General features: G+C 43.4%; 1 protein-coding gene across 1 annotated transcript in view; it reads left to right on the top strand.

Annotated features, from left to right (window-relative positions):
• Positions 1 to 8,504: 8,504 nt before the first annotated feature.
• The window catches only part of LOC124712207 (odorant receptor Or2-like), a 33,722-nt gene continuing 17,021 nt past the window's right edge, over positions 8,505 to 25,205 (top strand). Inside the window, exons 1-2 of the mRNA XM_047242504.1 lie at positions 8,505 to 9,289; positions 21,506 to 21,605. Of these exons, the coding sequence (XP_047098460.1) occupies positions 8,505 to 9,289; positions 21,506 to 21,605 (885 nt within the window). The remainder of the gene's footprint in view (positions 9,290 to 21,505; positions 21,606 to 25,205) is intronic.

Here is a 25,205-nt window from a genome sequence, read left to right on the forward strand (position 1 = left end):
TACATCAAGCGCAGAGTCGTTTGGCATTTACCGGCGTGATGTGTGGCTTATGAGCAGCCGCTAGACCATGAAACCCCAGTTTTCTCGACTCCCGCCTAACTGTCCCAGTACTTGCAGTGGATCCTGATGCAGTTTGGAATTCCTGTGTGATGGTCTGGATAGATGTCTGCCTACTACACATTACGACCACACTCAACTGTCGGCGGTCTCTGTCAGTCAACAGATGTGGTCGACCTGTATGCTTTTATGCTGATTGTGTCCTTTCACGTTTCCACTTCACTATCACATCGGAAACAGCGGATCTAGGGAAGTTTAGGAGTGTGGAAATCTCTCGTACAGACGTACGACACAAGTGACACCCAATCACCTGACCACGTTCGAAGTCCGTGAGTTCCGCGGAGCACCCCATTCTGCTCTTTTACGATGTCTACTGAGGACGCTGATATAGAGTACCTGGCAGTAGATGGCAGCACAATGCACCTAATATGAAAAACGTATGTTTTTGTCGGTGTGTGGATACTGTAGACCACATAGTGCAGCAGCAGGAGAGGGGGAAGAATGAGGAGGGGGAAGAGGAGTTGGACAGGCATGGGAATAGGACATATTCAGGGAGTGGGAGGAAGAGGAGATGGAGAGACAGAGGGAGTGGAAAGGAGGAGATGCACAGATAGAAGTGAGAGGATATCGACAGAGAGGATGAGGAGGAGATGGACGGAGAGAGAGGAGAAAGAGGACAGAGAGTGGGTGGAGGAGGAGATTTGTTCAGTATACAGGGTGAACATTAATAAAACCGACAAACTGCGGGGACGGATTCCTGACAGGGATTAGAGGAAAACAGGTACAATGATCATATGTCCAGAAATGCGTCGCGCCCCAGTAGATGGCGCTGACTAATGAAATTCCCCTGACCACCCGCCATGTGTTCCCTGTGGGTTGCAGGCTGTATGACTGACGCAGCGCACTCTAAGCAGTAGAATGATTTGGTATTCATGTTGGGAGCAAGTCGAGATGGTATCGGTGTACAGCCAAGCAAATAGAAACGGTGGAGAGGCAGCGCGGCTATACCAGAACAAGTACCCTCACAGAAACCGGCTACGTTTCAAGTCCTTTTCGGGCGTTTGTGAGATCCTGGGTCCTTTCAGACAAACGTGCTGAGAGGCGGCTGACTGTACCTCCACCAGATTTTAGGACCAATTTCCGCCCCTCGAACGTTTCCATTTGCTTGACCGTGCACAAACACCATCTCGTCTTACCCGACGTGAATACCAGACCATCCTGCTGCTTACAGTACGTTGCGTCAATCTCACAGTCTGCAACACCCAAGGAATACACGGAATGTGGTCACCGGAACTTTCATTTGTCAACGATATCTACCGCAGCAACGATGCATTTCCGGACAGATATTCGTAAGACCTTTCTTCCTCCGTTTCCTGTCAAGAATCAATCCCTGAAGTTTGTCACTTTCATTAATGTTCACCCTATACATGCCATAGGTGTATGCAGGCGAAATCACAGCAGAAACAGAGTGACTATATAAATTCGAAACCTCTAACAGTTCTTTTTCAATGAAGTAAATTACATTCAATTTGTGGCTGGTTGCTGCAGTACACTCCGGAAATTCAGTTTTTAACACAAGAGGCTGCCTCTACGTATGTACAACAAGCCACTTTGGATTTGCTGTAACTCAAAGAATGAATTCACGTGAACACAGGTGAGGAGGACACAGTTAAGATTAAATGTGATGGAGAATGATCGATGGGTTCAGCACTACAAAGACCTATGGTGCAAGCAGGTGAAGAAGAGTATGGCGAACCCGAAAAAAAGACCTCATTATACTGCAAGAGCTTCAGAAATTCCTGAGAGAAATTAAAAACAGAAAAGCAACTGGAACAGATAAAAACAAATGTAGAGCTATTAAAATGTGGAGGCATAATGGAGAAGATAACTAAGTAATGGAAAATAGCCAAAGTAATTTGTATGTTCAAGAAATATGACTAGCAAAGTCGTAAAAATTTAGTAGGCTTCTCAACTAAATACATAATTTATATGCAACAGTGATAAATAGAAGACTTACAGCAATTCCGGATGTTCTGATTAGTTAAGAACAGATAAGATTTAGAAAAGGAAGATCAATCACAGACTGATGCTTCGTTTCGATTCTGAGGGGCGGTGTGTCTGAAGTATTTTCCTCAGCCATTCGTCAAAAAATCGTTTAATTTCAACGCTGGGTCTCTCGGTTCTTATCTCCATCGCAGAGCCGGCAAAAGTGGGTGAATTGTGGGTAAGAAGGGCTGTGACGACCTCCCTATCGTGTGACAGGTTCGCGGTGGCGTTGAGCAGAATTGTGATGAAATTTAGTGCCAATGCGACATCATTCACCCACTTTAAACGGCACATGAACTTCTGAGCTCTAACATTTATTCCGCCTTCGACGACACCTTGCTATTTGAAACGTCTTAGATCCCAAGGGTAATGTCTCAAGGCGCCATTGTTTTGAACCATTACAAAACGAAGAAGTTTTTGAGCCAAATTTCAAAATTTTCCGCTATACTTCAGTGTCGTTGCATTGGGTGATAATATCAAGCTCTTTGTTGATTTCATTCTCAGAGGCTGAAGATTATGCTCAAACTCGGGGTGTCTGGGATCTGTCTCTTGCTTTTATTTTTCAAGCTCTGCAGCTCTTCTTCTCCTTACTTCTGGCAGAACTCTGCTCAAGAGCTGATAGATCAGATTTACTGGGTTGGGATAAGATGTCCTGTAATGAGAGGACCTGTCTCTTTCGGGGCTACATTTACATCTTTCGAACGAGTAATCGCCGAACAACGGCCTCATTCTCCGCAAACGAGTAGCAGAAATACGAAGCATCCGTGCGAAGGACCGTGGATTGTGCTCCCCATCTGCTGTTAACCAGCTTTCAAATTACGTCGTTTCGAAAGCATACTTTCATTTCTGTACTCACACAGCGTTACTTATAGGTTACAGAGCAATCAAGCTTGATTCCCAGATATTTAGGGCTAGAGTTACAACAACATGAAAGACAATATACAATGAATTTTGCGTTAAGTTCTCTCTTTGCCTCTGACCTGCGTAAATGGAAATTAAAAACTTGTGTTTTTTTCACATTTGGACTTTAGATGGCTATTATTGTAATAAAACAGCTAAGTTCTGGCATTGCGTTTAGCTTCTTTAGTCTTTGACCACGCTCGGTATCTCTTGACAACATCAACTGAACCTAACACTGTCAATACGAAACGCTCCGCTCAAAAATATTACAACACTGTACAAGACCGACGAATTATAAAAATATAGGTGACCGTAGAAACGAATCGCAATGGCCTTGCCGCAGTGGATACACCGGTTCCCGTGAGATCACCGAAGTTAAGTGCTGTCGGGCGTGGTCGGCACTTGGATGGGTGTCCATCCAAGCCGCCATGCGCTGTTACCATTTTTAGGGGTGCACTCAGCCTCGTGATGCCAATTGAGGAGCTACTCGACCGAATAGTAGCGGCTTCGGTCAAGAATACCATCATAACGACCGGGAGAGAGGTGTGCTGACCCCATGCCCCTCCTATCTGCATCCCCCCCTGGTGGATGACACGGCGGTCGGATGGTCCCGATGGGCCACTTGTGGCCTATAGACGGAGTGGAGTGGTACAAACGAATCACATACGCCCTAGCTTTTCAATAACTTCATCACGTACAGTGCTCTAAGCAAACGCAGCACATAAATATCTACTCAAAAGTGCGCCCATACCCTGTCTAAGGGGGACGGCACACCGACCGCCCTCCTCCCAAGCTCTCATGGAAAGGAAAAAATATAGTGTACTCAGGTGTTTTTCTTTAATGAAAAGACTTAAAAATCGTTGTTATACAAGTTTTTACCAGGGTATCAACTGGAAATTTAGTGTGGCTGCTTACAAATCGCCATTTGTCTTCCAAAATATTAATCCCCCTCCCCCCTCCCCTACAAACTATCGTAAGGGCGCCACTATCTACTCGCTACTTGGATTTGCGATTGACAGTAATAATGAGTTCAGAAAAAACATCAGGATCCACTCAGCGGCAGTGAACAAGAGACAGAGGAACAATCCTTATATTGCAAGCACATCCCAAACTACTGTAGAAATGAAAGTGGAACGCAAATTATGAACATGTTTCTGCCAGAGATGAAAGCTGTTACGAGGACTACAAAAATTCCTGGACTTTATGAAATAGAACCCACGGATTTTTTTTTTTTCTTTTCGAGGTGTTGTGAAATAACGTAAGCCAAGTTTTAACTTTAGGTACGAATTATTTTTGTATACAGGGTGAGTCACCTAACATTACCGCTGGATATATTTCGTAAACCACATCAAATACTGACGAATCGATTCCACAGACCGAACGTGAGGAGAGGGGCTAGTGTAATTGGTTAATACAAACCATAAAAAAATGCACCTACGTTTTTTTAAATGGAACCCCGTTAGTTTTGCTAGCACATCTGAACATATAAACAAATACGTAATCAGTGCCGTTTGTTGCATTGTAAAATGTTAACTACATCCGGAGATATTGTAACCTAAAGTTGACGCTTGAGTACCATTCCTCCGCTGTTCGATCGTGTATATCGGAGAGCACCGAATTACGTAGGAATCCATAGGGAACGGTGATGGACCTTAGGTCTTTTTATTGTCTTTTTCACTGACGCACATGTACATTACCAAGAGGGGTGAGGTACACGTACACAAGTGGTTTCCGTTTTCAATTACGGAGTGGAATAGAGTGTGTGCCGACATGTCAGGCCAATAGATGTTCAATGTGGTGGCCATCATTTGCTGCACACAATTGCAATCACTGGCGTAATGAATGTCGTACACGCCACAGTACATCTGGTGTAATGTTGCCGCAGGCTGCCACAATACGTTGTTTCATATCCTCTGTAGTTGTAGGCACATCACGGTACACATTCTCCTTTAACGTACCCCACAGAAGGAAGTCCAGAGGTGTAAGATCAGGAGAACGGGCTGGCCAATTTATGCGTCCTCCACGTCCTATGAAACACCCGTCGAACATCCTGTCAAGGGGCAGCCTAGTGGTAATTGCGGAATGTGCAGGTGCACCATCATGCTGATACCACATACGTCGACGCGTTTCCAGTGGGACATTTTCGAGCAACGTTGGCAGATCATTCTGTAGAAACGCGATGTATGTTGCAGCTGTTTGGGCCCCTGCAATGAAGTGAGGACCAATGAGGTGGTCGCCAATGATTCCGCACCATACATTTACAGTCCACGGTCGCTGTCGCTCTACTTGTCTGAGCCAGCGAGGATTGTCCACGGACCAGTAATGCATGTTCCGTAGATTCACTGCCCCGTGGTTTGTGTAACCCGCTTCATCGGTAAACATGTAGAACTGCAACGCATTCTCTGTTAATGCCCATTGACAGAATTGCACTTAATGATTAAAGTCATCACCATGTAATTGCTGATGTAGCGCCACATGAAACGGGTGAAAGCGGTGACGATGCAGTATGCGCATCACACTACTTTGACTCAGTCCACCGGCTCTCGCAATGTCCCGTGTACTCATGTGTGGGTTCATGGCAACAGCAGCTAACACACCAACTGCACCCGCTTCTCCTGTGACGGGCCTGTTACGGACTCGTTTGCGTGCTACGACCATACCTGTTGCATACATTTGGCGGTAGATGTTTTGCAATGTGCGGCACGTTGGATGCTCTCTGTCCGGGTACCGTTCTGCATACACCCTGCATGCTTCAGCTGCATTTCGTCGACACTCGCCATAGATGAGTATCATCTCCGCCTTTTCAGAGTTCGAATACACCATGGTCACAGTTCCTACAACACTACACTATCACAGACGTCTGGTAACACGGTATACTACAGTATACTACGGTATACTACGGTATACTACAGTTGCGTGCGGAGACGAATGCAGAATAACAATAGCAGCAAGCGCTACATGCGGACACTGCGACAGCTAGACCAAACCACAACAGTGCACTACAGCCACACTCGTAAACACGGTCGTCATCGTAAACATGTCCCTGCAGATGCTGCTCGCCGACCGTGGCCCGTGTTTGTTACAACACGCAACTGAACGTCGGAGGTTTCAAGCGTCAACTTTAGGTTACAATATCTCCGGATGTAATTAACATTTTACAATGCAACAAACGACACTGATTACGTATTTGTTTATATGTTCAGATGTGCTAACAAAACTAACGTGGTTCCATTTAAAAAAACGTATGTACTTCCGTGCATTTTTGTATGGTTTGTATTAAACAATTACACTAGCCCCTCTCCTCACGTTCGGTCTGTGGAATCGGTTCGTCAGTATTTGATGTGATTTACGAAATATATCCACCGGTAACGTTAGGTGACTCACGCTGTATATGGCTTTCTAAAGTGTAATTGGTATGGATGTTTAATAGTAAAACCAATTCTTTTTTGTTGGCAACGAAAATTCGTCCAAAGGTGATGAAATTTTAAAATGGATCTAATCCTTCAGGTTTAATTGTTCATGGTTGTACTCCTAGATATTCCACCGCAAGGACGTCCCAAAACTGCAACTATGCATGAAAACATCAAGAAAGTACAAGCTGTGCTTCGGTGTTATGGACGAATAACGGTGTATGATATAATTGTGTGACCGTACAGGACACCCGAAGAGAAAAAACGGTACATTTACATGTAGAATTAACCATGAGAAATCTTTATGTACAACTTTTTTTTAACGCAAGCAATCCAAATGGTTCTATTCATCAGTTTGTTGTGTATGAGGTGTGGGTCCACAACGTCAAGATAGAAATAAAACAGGAACCAGAGCAGTCGGTAATAGGCGGTGACGTAGCAAGTAAGAAATGTGTAAGAAAGTGGAATTTTTTTATGATTTCCTTGCAAAGGATAAACGAACAACCGGCAGAAACTATGCTATTTATCTGGGCCAGCTTTTGAAAAAATTATATACCTGAAAGAAAAAAACAATCATCTTCCTCCAGGCTAATGCATGTGCTCACGAACGTGTACTGCCAAAGGAAAAGCTGGGATCTTGTAAGATATTAATTATTTATTTATTCCTGCATCTAAAAGTGTTGTAATTGGTATATCTTTTGAATCCAGTTGCGATTTTATGACAGCCGTAGACGACTATCTCTTAGATCTTCCTTAATAACGCACGAGATATGGAATTTGCTCGAATGAAAATCGTTGGACAAATGCTTTCACCAAGGAAGGGACCTATGTGAAAAATAATTGCTACGTCTAAATAAAATACATGTTATTTCTTTAATGAAATGTTCTCCTTGGCTTAAAACCTGTCCGCGCTGCCTCTACGGTCGCAGGTTCGAATCCTGCCTCGGGCATGGATGTCTGTGATGTCCTTAGGTTACTTAGGTTTAAGTAGTTCTAAGTTCTAGGGGACTGATGACCTCAGATGTTAAGTCCCATAGTGCTCACAGCCATTTGAACCATTTTTAAACCTGTCAGCATCTTCATTTCTCCTGAAAATTGTAGCATCGAGATGTGGAATGTGAAACTGATAAAGTAAGACTATCTCAAATCTTAGACAGAAGTCATTCATGAGCCTACCGCAAACTCTCATTAAACAGCAACGCCATTCGCACTTCATGCTGCATTTGTAAGACCTCTAAACCATGCAGTAACCAACGACATGTTAAACGACTACGCTTGCGACGATTATGATTGCGAATCACGATAATTGTAAAACCAAATTTGTCTCTGTTTTGCATTCAACTTTACGTAAATCCATTTTGTCACGAAATTTAAAGTTGTCAACACAGACGAAAGTAGTCGTGATGTGAATGGATGTTCTTCAGGTCTTCTCTTTTGAAGTAGCTGCAGATCCTTCAGATAGTAATCTCTGTTTTCTTTTGAAGAGAGTGTTTAAATATTGTATTTTATTTATGTAACTTTCGCTTTTATAAAGCGATGCATTTAATTCCTTAGGTTTCTTTCTTCTTTCTCGTGGCAAAAAAACAGACGGAGGTAAGTGTAGTTAACCGAAAGAGGAGATGAATTTTTCAAATACGTCAATTTATCGCATTATAAATGCATCAGCAGATGCTGAGAAGCTCATATTACTTATTTCCACCGTCGTACTACGTTTGTTTATATTATGTAACTAAGGATAGGGCAAAGGTCGAAGAATTTAAATAAGTCAGTAACAGAATGGTGCTGTGCTGCTGGATAATTTAGATCTCATCTGTGACTCAGTAATTTGTGTCACTCGCCCGTCATGTATATATATATACACTCACACGTACACGGGACTCTTTCAGCAAGACTGGGTTAGGAGAGAGAGAGTTCTGAAGTTTTCAGCTGCTTTCCTCACTTCTGTGTCCCCCGTCGTTAAAGGCGTGGTTCAGTCAGTGCTCATTTACTCCTAGGCTGGCACCGAACCCAAGCATGTGCAAACGGCAGAGGTCGAGTGCTGTGCAGTAGATTCGTATAATTAATTAAATGCGCAGTGGACGAACAGCGGATATGGAAACACCTTTCACCTGGTCGTCCAGCGGGCGATCGGTCCTCAAGCTCAACATACGTCACCTGTGTCTCGTAGGTGTGTGGCCTTTGGGTACTTCCCGCCTTTACCAACTGTACGTCATCTTCGTTTTTGCTATGGGTGTCTGGAACTTCGCGGAAGGTTCGTTGTGTGTCTCCTACTGCTGGCGAGATCTCGAAGCCACCACACTGGTGGTGGCCAACATGTTCACCATGGGCAGCGGCAACGTGAAGATGGCCTTCTACATGCTGAACCGACGGCGGTACAATTCGATGGTCCGGCGTGTCGACTCGTTGATGTCGCTTCAAAGCGAGAGCTGCTCCAGCAATCCTGCGCTGGAGATCATCGTCCAGAGGTCTCGCAGGAGAGCGACTCGCCTCACGCTGGGTATGCTGCTCTTCATGGCTTCGCAAGGCATCGTGTGGTTCCCTATGCCACTCATTGCCGACCCCAGCGAGCGGCGTCTGCCATTCGTACAGCATCCCTGGGACAATAACACCAGCTACTACCAACTGTCGTACGCCGTCCAGTGCGTGGTAGCCTTGTGGATGGCCCAGATAAGCATGGGCATGGACTGCCTCTTCGTGACGATCATGATACTGGTAGCGGCACAGCTGGAGGTCCTCGCACTGAGGGTCGGGAAGCTGAGGGTAGACGAGAGTGGAGCAGGTGAAAGTCGCCGAATAGCGAGCGCATCTTCTGTGACTCACGAGAAAATGTATAGCAACCTGTGCTTTTGTGTCAAAAGTCATCAGGAAATCCTCAGGTACGTTACATTTAATTGTATTCATCATACGCGTGATGTGGGAGATTTTGTAGCCTTCAGAATTGTGTTCTATGGCAGAGTGTTCTAGAAAGAAACTGAAGTGGGAAACAGCCAAACTGAAATCGACACTCTGTTTAGAATCAACACCATCGTAAACCACGCTGCAAAATAGGAGGAAAAAGTTCAGGAGGCACTCTTAAAATCTAGATAAGAATGTGAAAGCAATTTATAGCCATCCGATTACTAATTCGAAAAAGCGAACTGAGAACTATAGAACATACTACTTACCACTTTCTCTGCGCTCTGCTTATTTGAATTTAGATCAATGGGCGTGAAACAGTGCGGAAACACATGTAAAGCAAGAAACGAAAGTGGGTTCCTCATAACTCCAATAATCCACAGCAAACTCAACTGAAATAATTTAGAGATGATTAATGCAGTCGCGAGCCCAACTGGGCACTGCCTGTTCACCAGCAAAACGGTAAAGATAACAGCAGCGATCGTGTATCAGCTTAACTGCCCGTGTGGCAGAGGAAGGTTCGCACTCATGTTTCCAAGAACATAACACCGTACAATGTAACAGTGGGAAATGTTAGCAGTTACTTTGAATTGTTAATAAAACAAAAAGTAATAAGTTAGAATAGTAATAAACTCTTGTAACGGGAGAATGATGAAGGCAACTTTTGCTGTCACAGTAAGTAACCTCACAGTAACGCTTACCTACATGCACGAAGTTTCTAGAATTTCAAGCTGAAGACTTTGAAATGTGATATTTAACTTTAAAAGCACTCAACTGGATAAACGCCCACTGATCTTCAACACATTTACAATGTCGGAATGCCAACAAAGCTAACACACAGTAGCACTTCGACAATAAACGTAAACCAAAAATGTGCATTATTTGTAGCTTTAGTTATAATGTTGATATGCAAGAAAAATAGGATCTAAGTTAACTTTGCTTTTATTTCTGTTTAGTTTTCTAGAACGAACTTTGCCTCTGATTGTTACTCAGGAATCTTTAATACTTACTTTCAGTTATGCCTTCAAATCAGTGAGGAGACAAACTGAAATTATTTTTCTTTCTTCGTAATAATCTTTTAGTTTTAAGTAACGACACTCGAATATTTCATAGCAGGAAAGGATTTGGGTCCTCACACAAGGACGTAGCATAATTAATAGAATGTGAATGGAAAAGTTTACGTACAACACTTACTGCTTAAAGTTCACTTAAAGTCACTAGGTAACGCGTCACAATGTTTCATAAACTGAACGGAAATCAAACGACCTTAGAGTTCATTGTAGACAAGACGCTGTCTTCGACTATGACCCTGTCGCTCCATATATAGCGGGCATACTGTAATTAGCGATGACCAGTCACGGAGGAGTATCTTGATGTTTCTGGAGTCTTGAGCGTTGAGCGTCTGCTCCCGCTTTTCATGCCGCTCCGCCACACATTTAACAACTTCCCTTACATAGGCCTGATTTTCCAGTGGACGTGCAACTCGTTCGTCCAGTTGCTCTCGCGCTCGCCCTGACGTCAACATACTAACGTCCAGAGACGGAGCTAGCTTCCTCAATTCCCTACCAGCATCAACCCAGTACAGTTACATCACATTACAGAAATAATTAGCATATATTACGAAAATATATTCCATTTCCAATTTACAAATAATATATTAATGTATACAGAAAATGCGTAACATTTACAATCTACAAAACTGGCAAAAAATTTTAGGTGGCATGACCGCATTATATTGTAACAAGATGATCTTTAGAAAAGCGGAGAGATCGACAAATAATATTGGTTTTCTGTTTCTTTGAAATCAACGTTAATGTCGGAACGGTCACCAATAGCAAACGCAGCCTGTCGACTGTGCTAGGAAAGCGCCTGGCGGGCTCGTACCTTGTAGGGAACGCCATGAAACGGCCGCCACCGGGGAAAACAGCGGAAGCGGGCACGGACGGAAGACGAAACACCTGGCGACCAACCGACACAGTCGCAGCGGGAGCGGACGGCTTAGGGAACGCCAGACACCGTCCAGACATAAATACGGGACACAGTCAGCCTGTCGTTCAGTCACAGGAAGCACCTGATGAAGACGCCGAGGTACGACATCGAAATATTGTGTCAGATAAACGCAGACCACCGGCAGTACACCCGATTCAACGAGATGTCATTCACTACTTATTTTTATTTATGATCGATATGCTGCTTATGACGTCAAGAATTCCGTTAGGTTCCAGAGTCATCATACGAACGATTTCAAATCATTAGCACTGAAACAAATAAATATCTGCATGGGTCACAACAACGAAACTTTTGAGACTCACAGGCTGCGTGTCTGGTACAGCCGTATAGTACCTCCGTACTGTCTGTCGTACAAGAGGTAGACGGGCGTTCAGTAAGTAATACAACACTTTCTTTTCGGCCAGTTTTCGTTAAAAATGCGGAATTGGTTTTGGGACATCGTGGGACAGTCCCGATTCAGATCATATAGTTTCATTTAGCTCCGACAGGTGGTGACGTAATTCGTAGTCTTCAAAATAGCGTCTTAACGGAGGTCCGTTGCTGGCAGACAGCTCTCTTTGAGTTTCTTTTGGCGGGAAACCAGGGCATCACAGATATTCCTAGGCATTTGCAGAATGTCCATGGAGATCTGTCAATGAACAAAAGCACGGTGAGTCGTTGGCAAGGCGTCTTTCATCATTGCAACAAGGTCGCGCAAACCCGTCCGATGTCACGCGTGCCGACCGGACGCGCACAGTTGTGCTACCCTCAGGAAACTGAAGAAACGACTTCACCATGTTCGTGGCTACAAAAATGCAAAAGCACTTCTCCTTCTCCTGACAACGCTAGACCTCACGCAAGTCTGTGCACCCGAGAGGAACTCACAGGATGTCATTGGACTGTTCTTCCTCATCCACCCTACAGCCCGGATCTCGCACGTTCCATCTGCTTGGCCCAATTGAGGATGCACTCCGCGGGAAGCAGTACCTGAGTGGGGAGTTTACCATGCAGCAAGACGTAGGCTGCGGCGTCTACCAGTTGAGTGGTACCTTGGGAACATACAAGCCTTCCCAGGAAGGTGGTTCAAGGCCGTCGTGTTGAAAGGAATTATGTTTGACAATAGGGCTTTGTAGCCAAAAATGTTTACTTCGATCCCGAATAAAACCAACCTGGATTCACAAAAATGTGTTGCATTACTTGACACCCCTCGTATAGTACAGAGATACACACCTATAAACTACGCAAGTCCCATGATGATATAAAAAAATTGGACAGAAACAGTAACGTGCACCATTAATAGTCTGTGAAAATGAGGTGGAGAAATTGTGCAACAGTAGGTACCACTCACACAAAGCAGCCTCACTCACGAAATGTTCTGAGTCAATACCGTAAGTATCGTAGTGATTTACTCGTTTTTATGTATACGGAGCAGAAATGGAACGAGTCAGAAGGTTCAGAGCTTAAGATATTGAACAAGTATTTGTGTTCAGTTTGAGATAAAGGACCCAGATCCAGGAAGATATAAACCGAAAATCGTCCTGACACCTCTGACAGAGGAATACATGTACGGGCATTGTTCTTTATAGAAGCGTAAGATAAGCAACTAGACCGAAACCAGAAAAAATGCTTAGTAAACAAGGGCTCTAAAATGCATACCATTAGAGCTATGGGCAGTTGTTCAGTAGAATGAAGTGTTTTACATCAGCGAAGATATCTATGTATGAACTGTTGTGGTTGCCATTGGTTTAACTTTGTATCTCACTGAGATACAAAGTACCATACTTTTCCCATTGCACGGTAGACAACATGCACTGTTCAGTGACACATAGCACTAATAAATTCTCAGAGTAGTCGTCAATGGCTGGTCAAACAACATTAGGCAATTTTGGAGTCTAAATGTCTGTATGACGAATGCTATCTGCTGATATCTGGTGTCCAGCAATCTATTTTCGTGGAAAGACCAAATCCATCCTCATGTGTATCCACAAGACATGTGGCCCGTCACTTAAAAAGTGTCACGATGATCTCTCCATTGGCAAAAATTCGGGACTAGTCACCCGTTCGGATCTCCGGGAGGGACTGCCAAAAGGCAGGTGACCTCAAGGAAAAGATTTAATCACCAACGAAGGCATAACGTTCTACGGGTGGGGAGCGGAATGCCAGAAGTTTGAACGTGGTAAGAAAGCCAGAAGACAAATGCTAAGGCACAATAGGCTGAATAAGAAGGTAGTGCAAAGAATGAGATACTGTCAACAGTTCAGTGATATGGTTGGCCTTATCAGAATAGAAAGCAAACTAACACCGTCAACGATACTTCAGATATACATGCCGCCGTCACAAGATGAAGAAGCAGTGACAGCGAAAGTAAATGAAGACGTTGAACGTATAATTCAATATGTAAAGGCAGATGAAAAACTAATAGTCATGTAGGGGATAGGAACGCGGTACTAGGCGAAGGAGTAGAAGAACGGGTTGGGGAATAATATGAGATTGGAACTAGGAATGAGAGAGAGGAGAAAGACTGCAATGAATTCCAGCGAGTGGCAGTGCATGTTCTGCTCAAGAATCACAAGAGAAGGAGGTATGCTTGGAAAGGGACGGGAGGTACGTCAATATTTCAGTCTCATTACACCATTGTCAGTCAGAGATTCCGAAATCAGATACTGGATTCAAAGACTTAGCCAGGAGCAAATATAGACTCAAATCAAAATTTAATAGTGATGAGGAGTAGGCTGAAGTTTAAGAGACTAGTCAGAACGAATCAATACGCAACGAAGTAGGTGAAAAGAGTACGCTGAAGGTCTCTATGATTGCGAAGAATTCTCTGATCTGATAGAAGAAAAAACAGGAGACAATATAGAAGAGAAAGGGGATCCATTACTGTAATCAGAATTTACTATTAAAGCTTTGGAAGACTTAAGATCAAATAAGACAGAAGGGATACATATACTCCATGATAATTTCTAAAGTCATTAGTGGTGGTGACTACAAAACGACTATTCACGTACGTGAGTGGACTGTGTGTGACGATATACCATTGACTTTCGGAAGAATATTGTCCACACAATTCCGAAGACTGAAGGCCGTGACAGGTGCGAGAACTATTGTAGAATCAGCTTAACAACTCATGCATCTAAGCCGTTGACAAGAATAAAATACAGAAGAATGGAAATGAAAACTGAGATGTGTTAGATGACGATTACTTCGGATATAGGAAAGGTAAAGGCACCAGAGAGGCATAAGATTTGTCGACTTGGAAAAAGCATTTGACAATGTCAAAAGGTGCACTATGTTTGAAATTCTGAGGAAAATAGGGGAAAGCTATAGGGAGAGACTGGTAATACACAACATGCACAAGAGCGAAAAGGGAATACACTACTGGCCATTAAAATTCCTACAACAAGAAGAAATGCAGATGATAAACGGGTAATTCATTGGACAAATATATTATACTAGAACTGACATGTGATTACATTTTCACGCAATTTGGGTGCACAGATTTCTGAGAAATCAGTACCCAGAACAACCATATCTGGTCGTAATAACGGCCTGTGCATTGAATCAAACAGAGCTTGGATGGCGTATACCGGTACAGCTGCCCACGCAGCTTCAACACGATACCACAGTTCATCCAGAGTAGTGACTGGCGTATTGTGACGAGCCAGTTGCTCGGCCACCATTGACCAGTCGTCTTCAATTGGTGAGAGATCTGGAGAATGTGCTGGCCAGGGCAGCAGTCGAACATTTTCTGTATCCATAAAGGCCCGTACAGGACCTGCGACATGCGGTCGTGTATTATACCGCTGAAATGTAGGTTTTCGCAGGGATAGAATGAAGGGTAGAGCCACGGGTCGTAACACATCTGAAATGTAACGTCCACTGTTCAAAGTGCCGTCAATGTGAACAAGAGGTGACCGAGGCGTGTAATCAATGGCACGCCACACCATCACGTCGGGTGATACGCCAGTATGATGAAGACGAATACACGCTTCCAATGTGCGTTCACCGCAATGTCGCCAAACACGGATGCGACTATCATGATGCTGTAAACAGAACATGGATTCATCCGAAAAAATGACGTTTTGTCATTCGTGCACCCGGGATCGTGTCTGTGATGCAGCGTCAAGGGTAACCGCAGCCATGGTCTCCGAGCTGATAGTCCATGGTGCTGCAAACGTCGTCGAACTGTTCGTGCAGATGGTTGTTGTCTTGCAAACGTCCCCATCTGTTGACTCAGGGATCGAGAAGTGGCTACACGATCCGTTACACTCATGCGGATAACATGCCTGTCACCTCGACTGCTAGTGATACGAAGCCGTTGGGATCCAGCACGGCGTTCCGTATTACCCTCCTGAACCCACCGATTCCATATTCTGCTAACAGTCATTGGATCTCGACCAACGCGAGCAGCAATGTCGCGATACGATAAGCCGCAATCGCGCTAGGCTCCAATCCGACCTTTATCAAAGTCAGAAACGTGATGGTACGCATTTCTTCCCCTTACACGAGGCATCACAACGTTTCACCAGGCAACGCCGGTCAACTGCTGTCGGTGTATGAATGTCTGCAGCTTTTGGTCTTGCGGTAGCGTTCTCGCTTCCCGCGCGCGGGGTCCCGGGTTCGATTCCCGGCTGCATTAGGTATTTTCTCTGACTCTAGATGAGTGTGTGTTGTGTGTATTGCATCATCATTGACTCGCCAGTCCCCAAAGTGGCGTCAGCATGAAAAGAACTTCCAATACGGCGGCGCATAGGTTCCCCCGGACAACAATGCCATTTTATTTTTTTGTGTATGAACAATCGGTTGGAAATTTTCCTCCTGTCAGTTCGTTGTGTGAATGCTCTGAAAAGCTAATGATCTGCATATCACAGCATCTTCTTCCTGTCGATTAAATCTCGAGTCTGTACTACGTCTTTTTCGTGGTGTAGCAATTTTAGTGGCCAATAGTGTAATAAGAGTGGAAGATCAAGAAAGACGTGCTCTGATTAGTAAGGGCGTAAGAAATAAATGTAGTCTATTGTTTAATCTACACATCGATGAAGCAATAATCGGAATAACAGAAAGTTTCAAGAGTGGAATTAAAATTCAAGGTGAAATGATGTCAATGATAAGATTCCCCGATGACATAGCTTTCTTCGGTGAAAGTGAAGAATAGTTACTGGATCTGCTGAATAGGATGAACAGTCAAACTAGCTCAGAATATGGACTGAGAGAAAATCGATGAAAAGTAGCAACAATGAGAACAGAGAGAAACAACATCAGAATTGGTGATCACGAAGCAGATGGAGTTTTGGAAATCTGCTATCTTGGCAGTATAATAACTCATGACGGACGGAACAAAGAGGACATCAAAAGCAAACCAACATTGGCAAAAAGAGCATTCTTGGCTACGAGAAGTCTGCTTGTGTCATATATAGACCTCAATTTGAGAAAGAAATTTCTGAGAATGTGTGTTTGGAGCACAGTATTGTATGGTAGTGTAACATGAACTGTGGGAAAATGGGAACAGAACATACTTGAAGCATTTGAGATGAGGTGCTACAGAGGAGCTAGGTAAGGAATGAGGAGGTTCCGCACAGATTTGGAGAGGAAAAGTATATGTAGAAAACACTGAGAAGAAGAAGGGATAGGATGACAGGTCACCTGTTAGGACAGCAGGGAATAACTTCCATGGTACTAGAGGGAGTTGTGGAGCGTAAATGCTGTAGAGGAAGAGAAAGACTGGAGTATATCCAGCAAATAATTCGTGACTCAGGTTGTTAAGTGCTACTCCGAGATGAAGAGGTTGGCACAGGTGAGGAATATGTGGCGGGCTGCATCAAACCAATCACAAGTCTGATGGCACACACACACACACACACACACACACACACACACACACACACACAAGACTTTTCATTCCTCAGGAAGTGCGGGCTGTCCGACCAGTGACCAACTTAGATTCAAAAGGTTTCCAGTCAGTCACCAGGCGAGCTTCTTTCGCTTTTTCTGTTATTTTTATTTTTTACTTCTTTCGTTTCTACTCGTTGGAGTTGGACGGGCTGTAGTAAGTCTTTTCCCATTTCCAAAGGCTGGTAGTGGGGCGGAGGAGATTCCCAGATATGGTAGAGAGGGAAGGTTGGCGTTGGCCTCTATAAAAGGCACTGACGGAGTGGTAACTGCGACTGAGTGGCTACCAGTGATGCGAGTCTTCCCAGCGACTGAGCCCAGCTCATTGACTGAAGAAGTGAGTGGTGCACTATACCACTTTGTAGGTTAGAGAAACCATACATTGAGATCAGAGGCGATTTGCCTGCCAAAACCGAAGGTACGCCAGCCATATTGTTCTCAGAGAATGGTCGTCCTCGCGAGTCCGATGTAGAAGAAATTATTTTGATACTAGTAAACTGCAGAAGCATCCAAGGAAAGATCCCAGAACTAGTATCGCTTACTGAAAGTTACAATGCACAAATAGTGTTGAGAACAGAAAGTTGGTTGAAACCGGAAGTGATTAGCCACGAAATCCTAAGTTCGGAACGAAATAATTACTGAATTCGATAATATCTAGGGACATCACGAAATCCGAATGTGAATTAATCCTCGGAAGGCCCCACCGTACCGACCAGCCGTATCCTCATCCGAAAGGCGTCACTGGACGAGGATGTGGAGGGGCATGTGGTCAGCACAGGCTTTCCTAGCACTTGTCAACTTTCACGACCAGAGGCTCTACTTCTAAATCAAGTAATTCCTCAACTGGTCTCATTTGGTCGCATATGGGCTGAGTGTACCCCACTTGCCAACAGCTCTTGGCAGACTCGGTCACCCATAGAAGTGTGAGCCAAGCCCGACGCAGCTGAACTTTGGTGATCTAATGGGAACCAGTATTACCACTGCGGCAAAACCTTTGGATTAAGTCTCAGACGTCGGTCCAAAATGGTAATCTGATGCTTTTACAGAGCGATTGGATCACGAGCTATGGTGGTAGAGCGCAGCAGAGAGAACCTCAAGAATATTGTTAATAACTTTCCTGATCATGCCGTTGAAATATGTGGTGACTTCAACTTGCCAGGTATAGATTAGGGGCATCATTGTATCAAAACTGGTGACAGAGACAGTGAATCGTGTGACATTGTTCTGAATGTCTTGTCCGAAAATGACTTCGTGAAGATAATTAGAGAACCAACTGCGAAAAGAAACGTCTTAGACCTCCTAGCTATAAATAGACCTTAATTTATCCAATCATTTAATGTAAAGGAAGGTCAGTGATGATAAGGCTGTGATAGTAACTATGAGTACGGGTATTCTAAAGACATGTCCGAAAGAACAGAACAATATTATATATATATATATATATAGTTAAGGCTCAACGGCCAGTTGACCGTCTTCTTCTGTGCGGATGCACAAACAGTGCCCGAACTCTTACGGGAATCGGCAACAAGCCTCGAGTATAATGGGCAGGGGAACTATGAATACAGTGAGCGACAATAAGTTGGGAATGTGGGTCTCACGCGAGGCGTGCCAGAGATAAGTCCCTGCAATTGCACTTAGCCTCTGAGTCCTTGGTGGCTCAGGTGGAGCCGGCACGGCAGCTCGGCGTGTTCGGTCAGACAGCTGGCTGGCCTCTGTAATAAGAAACTGAGTGGAAGGATCAACAAACGAACTTGATGTCATGTGACGTCCACAACGATCAACAACGAACAAAAAATGCAAAAAAAAAAAGACAGACGGATAGCGTGTCTGCCATGGAAGCTGGAGATCCCGGGTTCGAGTCCCGGTCGGGGCACACATTTTCAACTGTCCCCGTTGACTTGTATCAACGTCTGTGTTCAGCTAGGGGTATTCATTTCATTGTAATAACACCTGCAAGATTCTCTAAAGATTATCCGAAAGAACTTGCTCCCCTTACAGCAACTTCTCTGGCGCATCGAAAGGTACCTAGCGACTGAAAAAGCGCAAGTCATTTCCGTTTTGAAGGAGGTTCGTAGGACAGTTGCACATAATTATAGGTATATATCGTTGGCGTCAATCTGTTGCAGAGTCGTGAAAGAGATTTTATGCTGAAGAATTATGACATTTTTGAGGAACGAAACTCTCCTGTACAAAATTCTACATAGATTCCGCAAACGAAGACCGCTCTGTTCCTCCATGAGATCGATAGCGCTTAGACAACGGCGCTCAGGTTTATGCCGTGTTCCTTGACCTCAGGAAGGCGTTTGACACCATCCCTCAAAGCCGTTTAGAAAGAAGAAAAGAAACATACAAGCTTACTGAGTATCATGTAAGATTTGCGACTGGATGCAGGACTTTCTTGAAGATAGAATTCAACAAGTCTTTCTTAACAAACAAAAAATCGACAGATGTAAAGGTAATTTCCGGAGAGCGCCAAGGAATTGTGATAGTATCGTTACTGTTTACAATGTGTATTAGTGATTCAGTATAAAGCCTGGGAAACGCTTTAAGATTGTTCGCAGATGATGCATTTGTCTGTAAGAAAGCAGAAACACCAGAAGACAGTATCGATTTGAAATTTTTGGAAATTTGTGGTAAGTTCCTATTGGACCAAACTGCTGAGGTCATCGGTCCCTATGCTTACAGACTACTTAATCTAACTTACACTAACTTACGCTAAGAACTTTTACTGCATTTGCAGCTTTTACAGTGTACAGATTAGTGTGCATAAGAAATAACAGCAATCTGTCGCATTGCAGAGCATTCTGAAACAAAAGGTAAGGAATCGTTAAAAATTGCTATTGTAGAATGGTTTAAACCTTTGTTCCTTCTAAAATTTGAATATTTAACAGGTACGTTTTACTTCGGGATTTCACAGCACTGACTACTGCACTGCGTACACACTGGCCTGCAGCTTCTGTGATGTCGTCTACTGAAGTCCGAATGTTTTCTCGGGCACTCTTTTACTAGAATCCTTTTTCAAGAAAGTTTTAAGATAAATAATATTTATTTTCCACAAAGGAATGGTTACACTTACTCGTATAAATACTTAGTATAGCTGCTTGGCGAATAAGTCACGTGAACCAACTGGGACGTCGACCTGCTCCCTAAGTAAAGAACTTACAAGTTTCTGACGCAAAGTTGGTTTTCTGACTGCTTTTTGTTTTTTATTCTTAAGGTTCAGATGCTGTAGTACTTGGAACCTTTTCTGTCAGGATCAATGCTTCGTTCACATCATAAAAGTATAATACTTGTCCATTCTCACTGAAATTATCGCTCCCGAATGCATGACAGTTTAACTGGTGCTTAATCAACCAAAGTATAATTCACTCCTTATTCTCGCTTTTGAATTGTGATTGAAACTGCAACTCGCCCGGGTTCCCGGGTTCGATTCCCGGCGGGGTCAGGGATTTTCTCTGCCTCGTGATGACTGGGTGTTGTGTGATGTCCTTAGGTTAGTTAGGTTTAAGTAGTTCTACGTTCTAGGGGACTGATGACCATAGATGTTAAAGTCCTATAGTGCTCAGAGCCATTTTTTGAAACTGCAACTAAGTAGGTGTAACGCAGAACACTGAGGCCTTCTGCGTTCCTACCCATATGTTTGCACTGAGTGTTCGTCCAAAAGTTAAACCATTATTTCGCGCATGAAGTTTTCTTCTGTTAGCGTCTGCTGCCTCCTATTTTATACATCCGTAGTAAACGACGGAACATACATAGCGAGACTGTCCTTACATAATATGGTTAAAACAAGAGAGTTCAAAACATTCACCAAAAATGAAAAGACCGAATGTTAGCTCCCATTTTTAACAGAGCTTTGAACCGAGATCCCCTTGCGCTGTTCAGACGATAAGATGAACTCGTTTTTCCTACCGTGCCCGGAAAATGCCCTGACAGCAGCTAGCAATAGGCGTAAGAAATATTGGTTTTCGCGATTTCTTCTTTTTTTTTTCAGGTAACTTTTCAATGTATATCGGCAGTTTAATTTTGACTTGGTTATTTCAAGTGGAAAAAACTACACCGGATTTCGACATAACAAGTCTGGCCGTTCCCGTTTTAAGAAAAAGTTGTTTGTTATGTAAAATGAGTACGAAAGTTAGTTTGAAAGTTGTATTTCCATTCTATAACACTTGACACAACTTTTCAAACTTATTAAAACTGTGCAGTTCACGATTTTGGCTAGTCTGAGAGACTATCGTGAGTTAAAAAGCTTTTCACATGAAGGGCGATGTCTGATAACGATGAAAATCTCACATTTCACTGAAATCCTTCTCGTGTTACAGGTTCGCCAGGCTGCTAAATGACACCATGAGCCCAATCGCAATGACACTGTTTGCCTTCAACGTCCTCGTCGGCTGTGTGGTGCTGTTCCAGACAACATACGTAAGGGATTTTACGATCTTCAATTAAGTCTATAGCTACGCTCCTGAGCAACGGATGTAGAGATATTTAGAAGTGAGTACCTCACCATCCACGAAAGAAGTGGGCTATAAAACATCTATTACACCGATCTTTTATCTTTTTACGAGTATCTGCTCATTGGCCTTAGACTCCCAATCAGCTTGAACAAATAAAGATGCCTTTTTTTGTCGTAGGCTTGCGGGATGGTCAACATCAACAGCAGCAATGATCCACATAACTTTACTGTCTGGACAGCCAGAAACGCGATAAATCATTTTGAGATGTAAAACCGCTTAAGCTATAATTTATTTTATTCTTTGGCACTATTATTATTGGCAATACTGTGTGCTGATATTTTCCCCAGCTGATACCTTTCCTGTATGAGACTTTTTAAAATAGCATCATCGTATGTGCTATTCATAGCTGAATCGGTTACCTGCATGTCCTCACATAATCATTATGTCAGTGATTTTCTAGTTTAATCGGCTATTGTAACTTTTAATTTTTCACTTCCAATTTTACCTATAAGCCAAAACTGTACAATTTTTCTGTTTCTTCGTTTTTTGGCGCTTTTATTTATTGACATATGTCACCCTAGTTTCATTTAAGCATATGTTAACATTTTTATCGTATATTAATTGCAAGGGATCAACCTAGCATTCTCGTCCATCCCGCGAGTGTTTGATACATACGTTCCATAATATTCCCGCTTCCGTGTCGGTACGCTCGTTCGGTCACGTATCCCCACGCTGTTTGCTGGCTGGTTACCTGTGTTTTCTGTGAAGCTTAGATATTCTGGCGTGCACTTCCTACAACGGTGCCTGCCTCTGTTTTAGGTACGATTCTTCCATTGTTATCAAGTTTAACGTCCCTCTTGTATTTGCAGCATATAATCCAGTTTTTCAGTACGATTTAGTTTACTTATTGACGATCCTGCACTACACGATAGTGTTCTCCTATTTCGTCCATCTAATTTTCATACCACGTGCAAGTTATTTGCGTTGCTAGTTAAACATTTAGGTCATGGACTACGCTGCCTGTAGTATCATGTTGTTTCCTAGGTTTTAACGGGAACCCATGCACAGCTGCCCATTTTTCTTGATGCAATGCTGTTATGGTGGTCAAAATATTTTAGCTGGTGGACCGTAACGTAGACAGCATGTGATAGGGCGTTTTCACCTCCACATGACGACGTTCGGTGTGTGCCTGTTATATCTCCTTTTTATTCACTGTGACATTATGTAAAATTCCTCTTCATTGTTTTTCGCCCTTCTTCATAGATTCTACAGGAACATTCTCCACCAGATCGTACTACGTTTAGGACATACGTATTTTTTTGTAGATTGTCTACTCCATGGGTCCTACTATGGTCGCTGGGACCTTACTAGCACTCTCGTGTCCAAAATTAAAGCAACAAACGGAAATTTTGCAAGGTTGAAGAGAATGAGTCACATTAACCCATCGAGCCACATCAGTTGGCGGCTCTTCTGCTTCCATTCTTCCTATTGCCCTCCACAGCACAGAGCCTGTAGTTGTTTTCTCTGTGCAATCCTGCACCTTCTGTCACTGTGTACACAATGATTGTGGATGTGGGACTACCCGGCAAACAATAGCCCACTTGATATGTGCTGGCTCTGACCACTATGCGACTTAACTTCTGAGATCATCAGTCGCCTAGAACTTAGAACTAATTAAACCTGACTAACCTAAGGACACCACACAAATCCATGCCCGAGGCAGGATTCGAACCTGCGACCGTAGCGGTCGCTCGGTTCCAGACTGTAGCGCCTAGAACCGCACGGCCACACCGGCCGGCTTTGATAGGTGCCCTGCCGTTATTGCTGGTGTGGTTGTCCGCTGATCGGAATGCCATCTTCCGTGCAAAACACGATCCTAACGACATCTGTTGACAGTTTTTATGATTATATTGTGAATTAGACACAGGACGGAGAAATAGCAGTTTCTTGCTTTAATTTTGATACCAGTTAATATGCTGTGTAGGACTTTGTACACAACTATAACAAGCTGCGGGCTACAGAGTGGTGTGGCAATTGTCGTTATAAGAAAATTGGACAACAGCAGAGATGATTACAAAATGGTTCAAATGGCTCTAAGCACTACGAAACTTAACATCTGAGGTCATCAGTCCCCTAGAATTATAACTAATTAAACCTAATTAACCTAAGGACATCACACACATTCAGCTTCTAGCTGATGGTAGCCACTCCTTGACTCCATCGTTGAAAAACAGTTGCACTCGCCCAAACAGTCTATAATTTCCGTAATTTCCGGCAAAGAGTAGGCATCCGCTATAGTCTTGGCATTCAGATGTCGATAATCACAACAAAACCTACACTTCTGTGATTCATCCGCTGATTTCTTACTCACGACGACAGTTCCAGCCCCCCATAGGCTATTAATCTCCTCAGTAATCCTACCCTTCAGCTGCTGATCGATAAATTCTTCCAGAATTTGCTGCATGTACCTCACAGCTCCGTATGGTTTGCGGTAAACAAGTGATTCATTTCCGTTTCGGTACTGCGTAATATGCGTTGCTGGCAATGGCATTTACGGGAGAACCAAATCTCTAATTGCAAAAGTAAGCTTTCCATCTGATCGCTATCACGTCCCTTTAGGTACTTTCCCTTCTCTCGCAATGCTCGGGCTTGACCATGACTTTCGGCACGTTTCCAAGGTTGCCGATGTTGAAAGGCTTCCACCCTCTTTCGATTAGGTGCTGCTGTGTCAGCTATTTCTACAGCTCGCCTTGCCAGCTTGCCTAGGAACATGCGGGGCTGCGTCGTGTTTTGCAAAGTATAACATTTGCCCACGCCTGCAACTAACTCTGCTGTAATCTACTTCCTACTTCGAGAGTTTCTAACCGAATATGGCCCGTACAACGATTCAGATGCCCGTAACAAGAAATCGTGGTGTCGACGCCACAAAATTTGGACTATGCAGCAATGAAAGAATGTCGTTTGGATGGATGAGCCGTTTCATGCTGTTTCCAGATTTTGGTCGAGTTTAGAGCCCAAGACATGGAGGGGGTTAGAAGATGAGTTAGGCAACCATACAGGGGTGGAAAAGGTAGACAGTTATACCTGAAGATAGTGTCCACATAATGGTTCCTGGTCGGTGTTTGAATCTAGTGACCGATTTTAAAATCACATAAAGGTATGTACACTAGAAACCACCGTAGGCAGTATCTTACATTTTCTACTGTTTTTCTTGTCGTGAGGGATGAAGTTCTGTTGAGCGCAACGTTTGTAAATATTATGAGATCTAGATACTTAATTTTTGTGTAGTATAATATAGCTATTTTGAGGACACTGTTATATGTTCTGTTACAAAGTTTTATGTTGAAAAAAATTATGTTTATTTTTAGAATTGAAGTTCTTCCATGTAACACGTGATATTCGAAAATTATCAGAGCTTCTTTAATTTTTTAACAATTTTCCCTGTCTTGAAAATGGAACTTTGTGTTGGTTACCAAGAGCTTGTATTTCAAAATGTTTTTATTTGTATTTGGTTTTTGGTAATAATTCTTCTTAATTAAATTTCACTTACTGATTATTGGTGTGT

Source organism: Schistocerca piceifrons, chromosome 8, assembly GCF_021461385.2.
Source record: "Schistocerca piceifrons isolate TAMUIC-IGC-003096 chromosome 8, iqSchPice1.1, whole genome shotgun sequence".
Lineage (NCBI taxonomy): Eukaryota > Metazoa > Arthropoda > Insecta > Orthoptera > Acrididae > Schistocerca > Schistocerca piceifrons.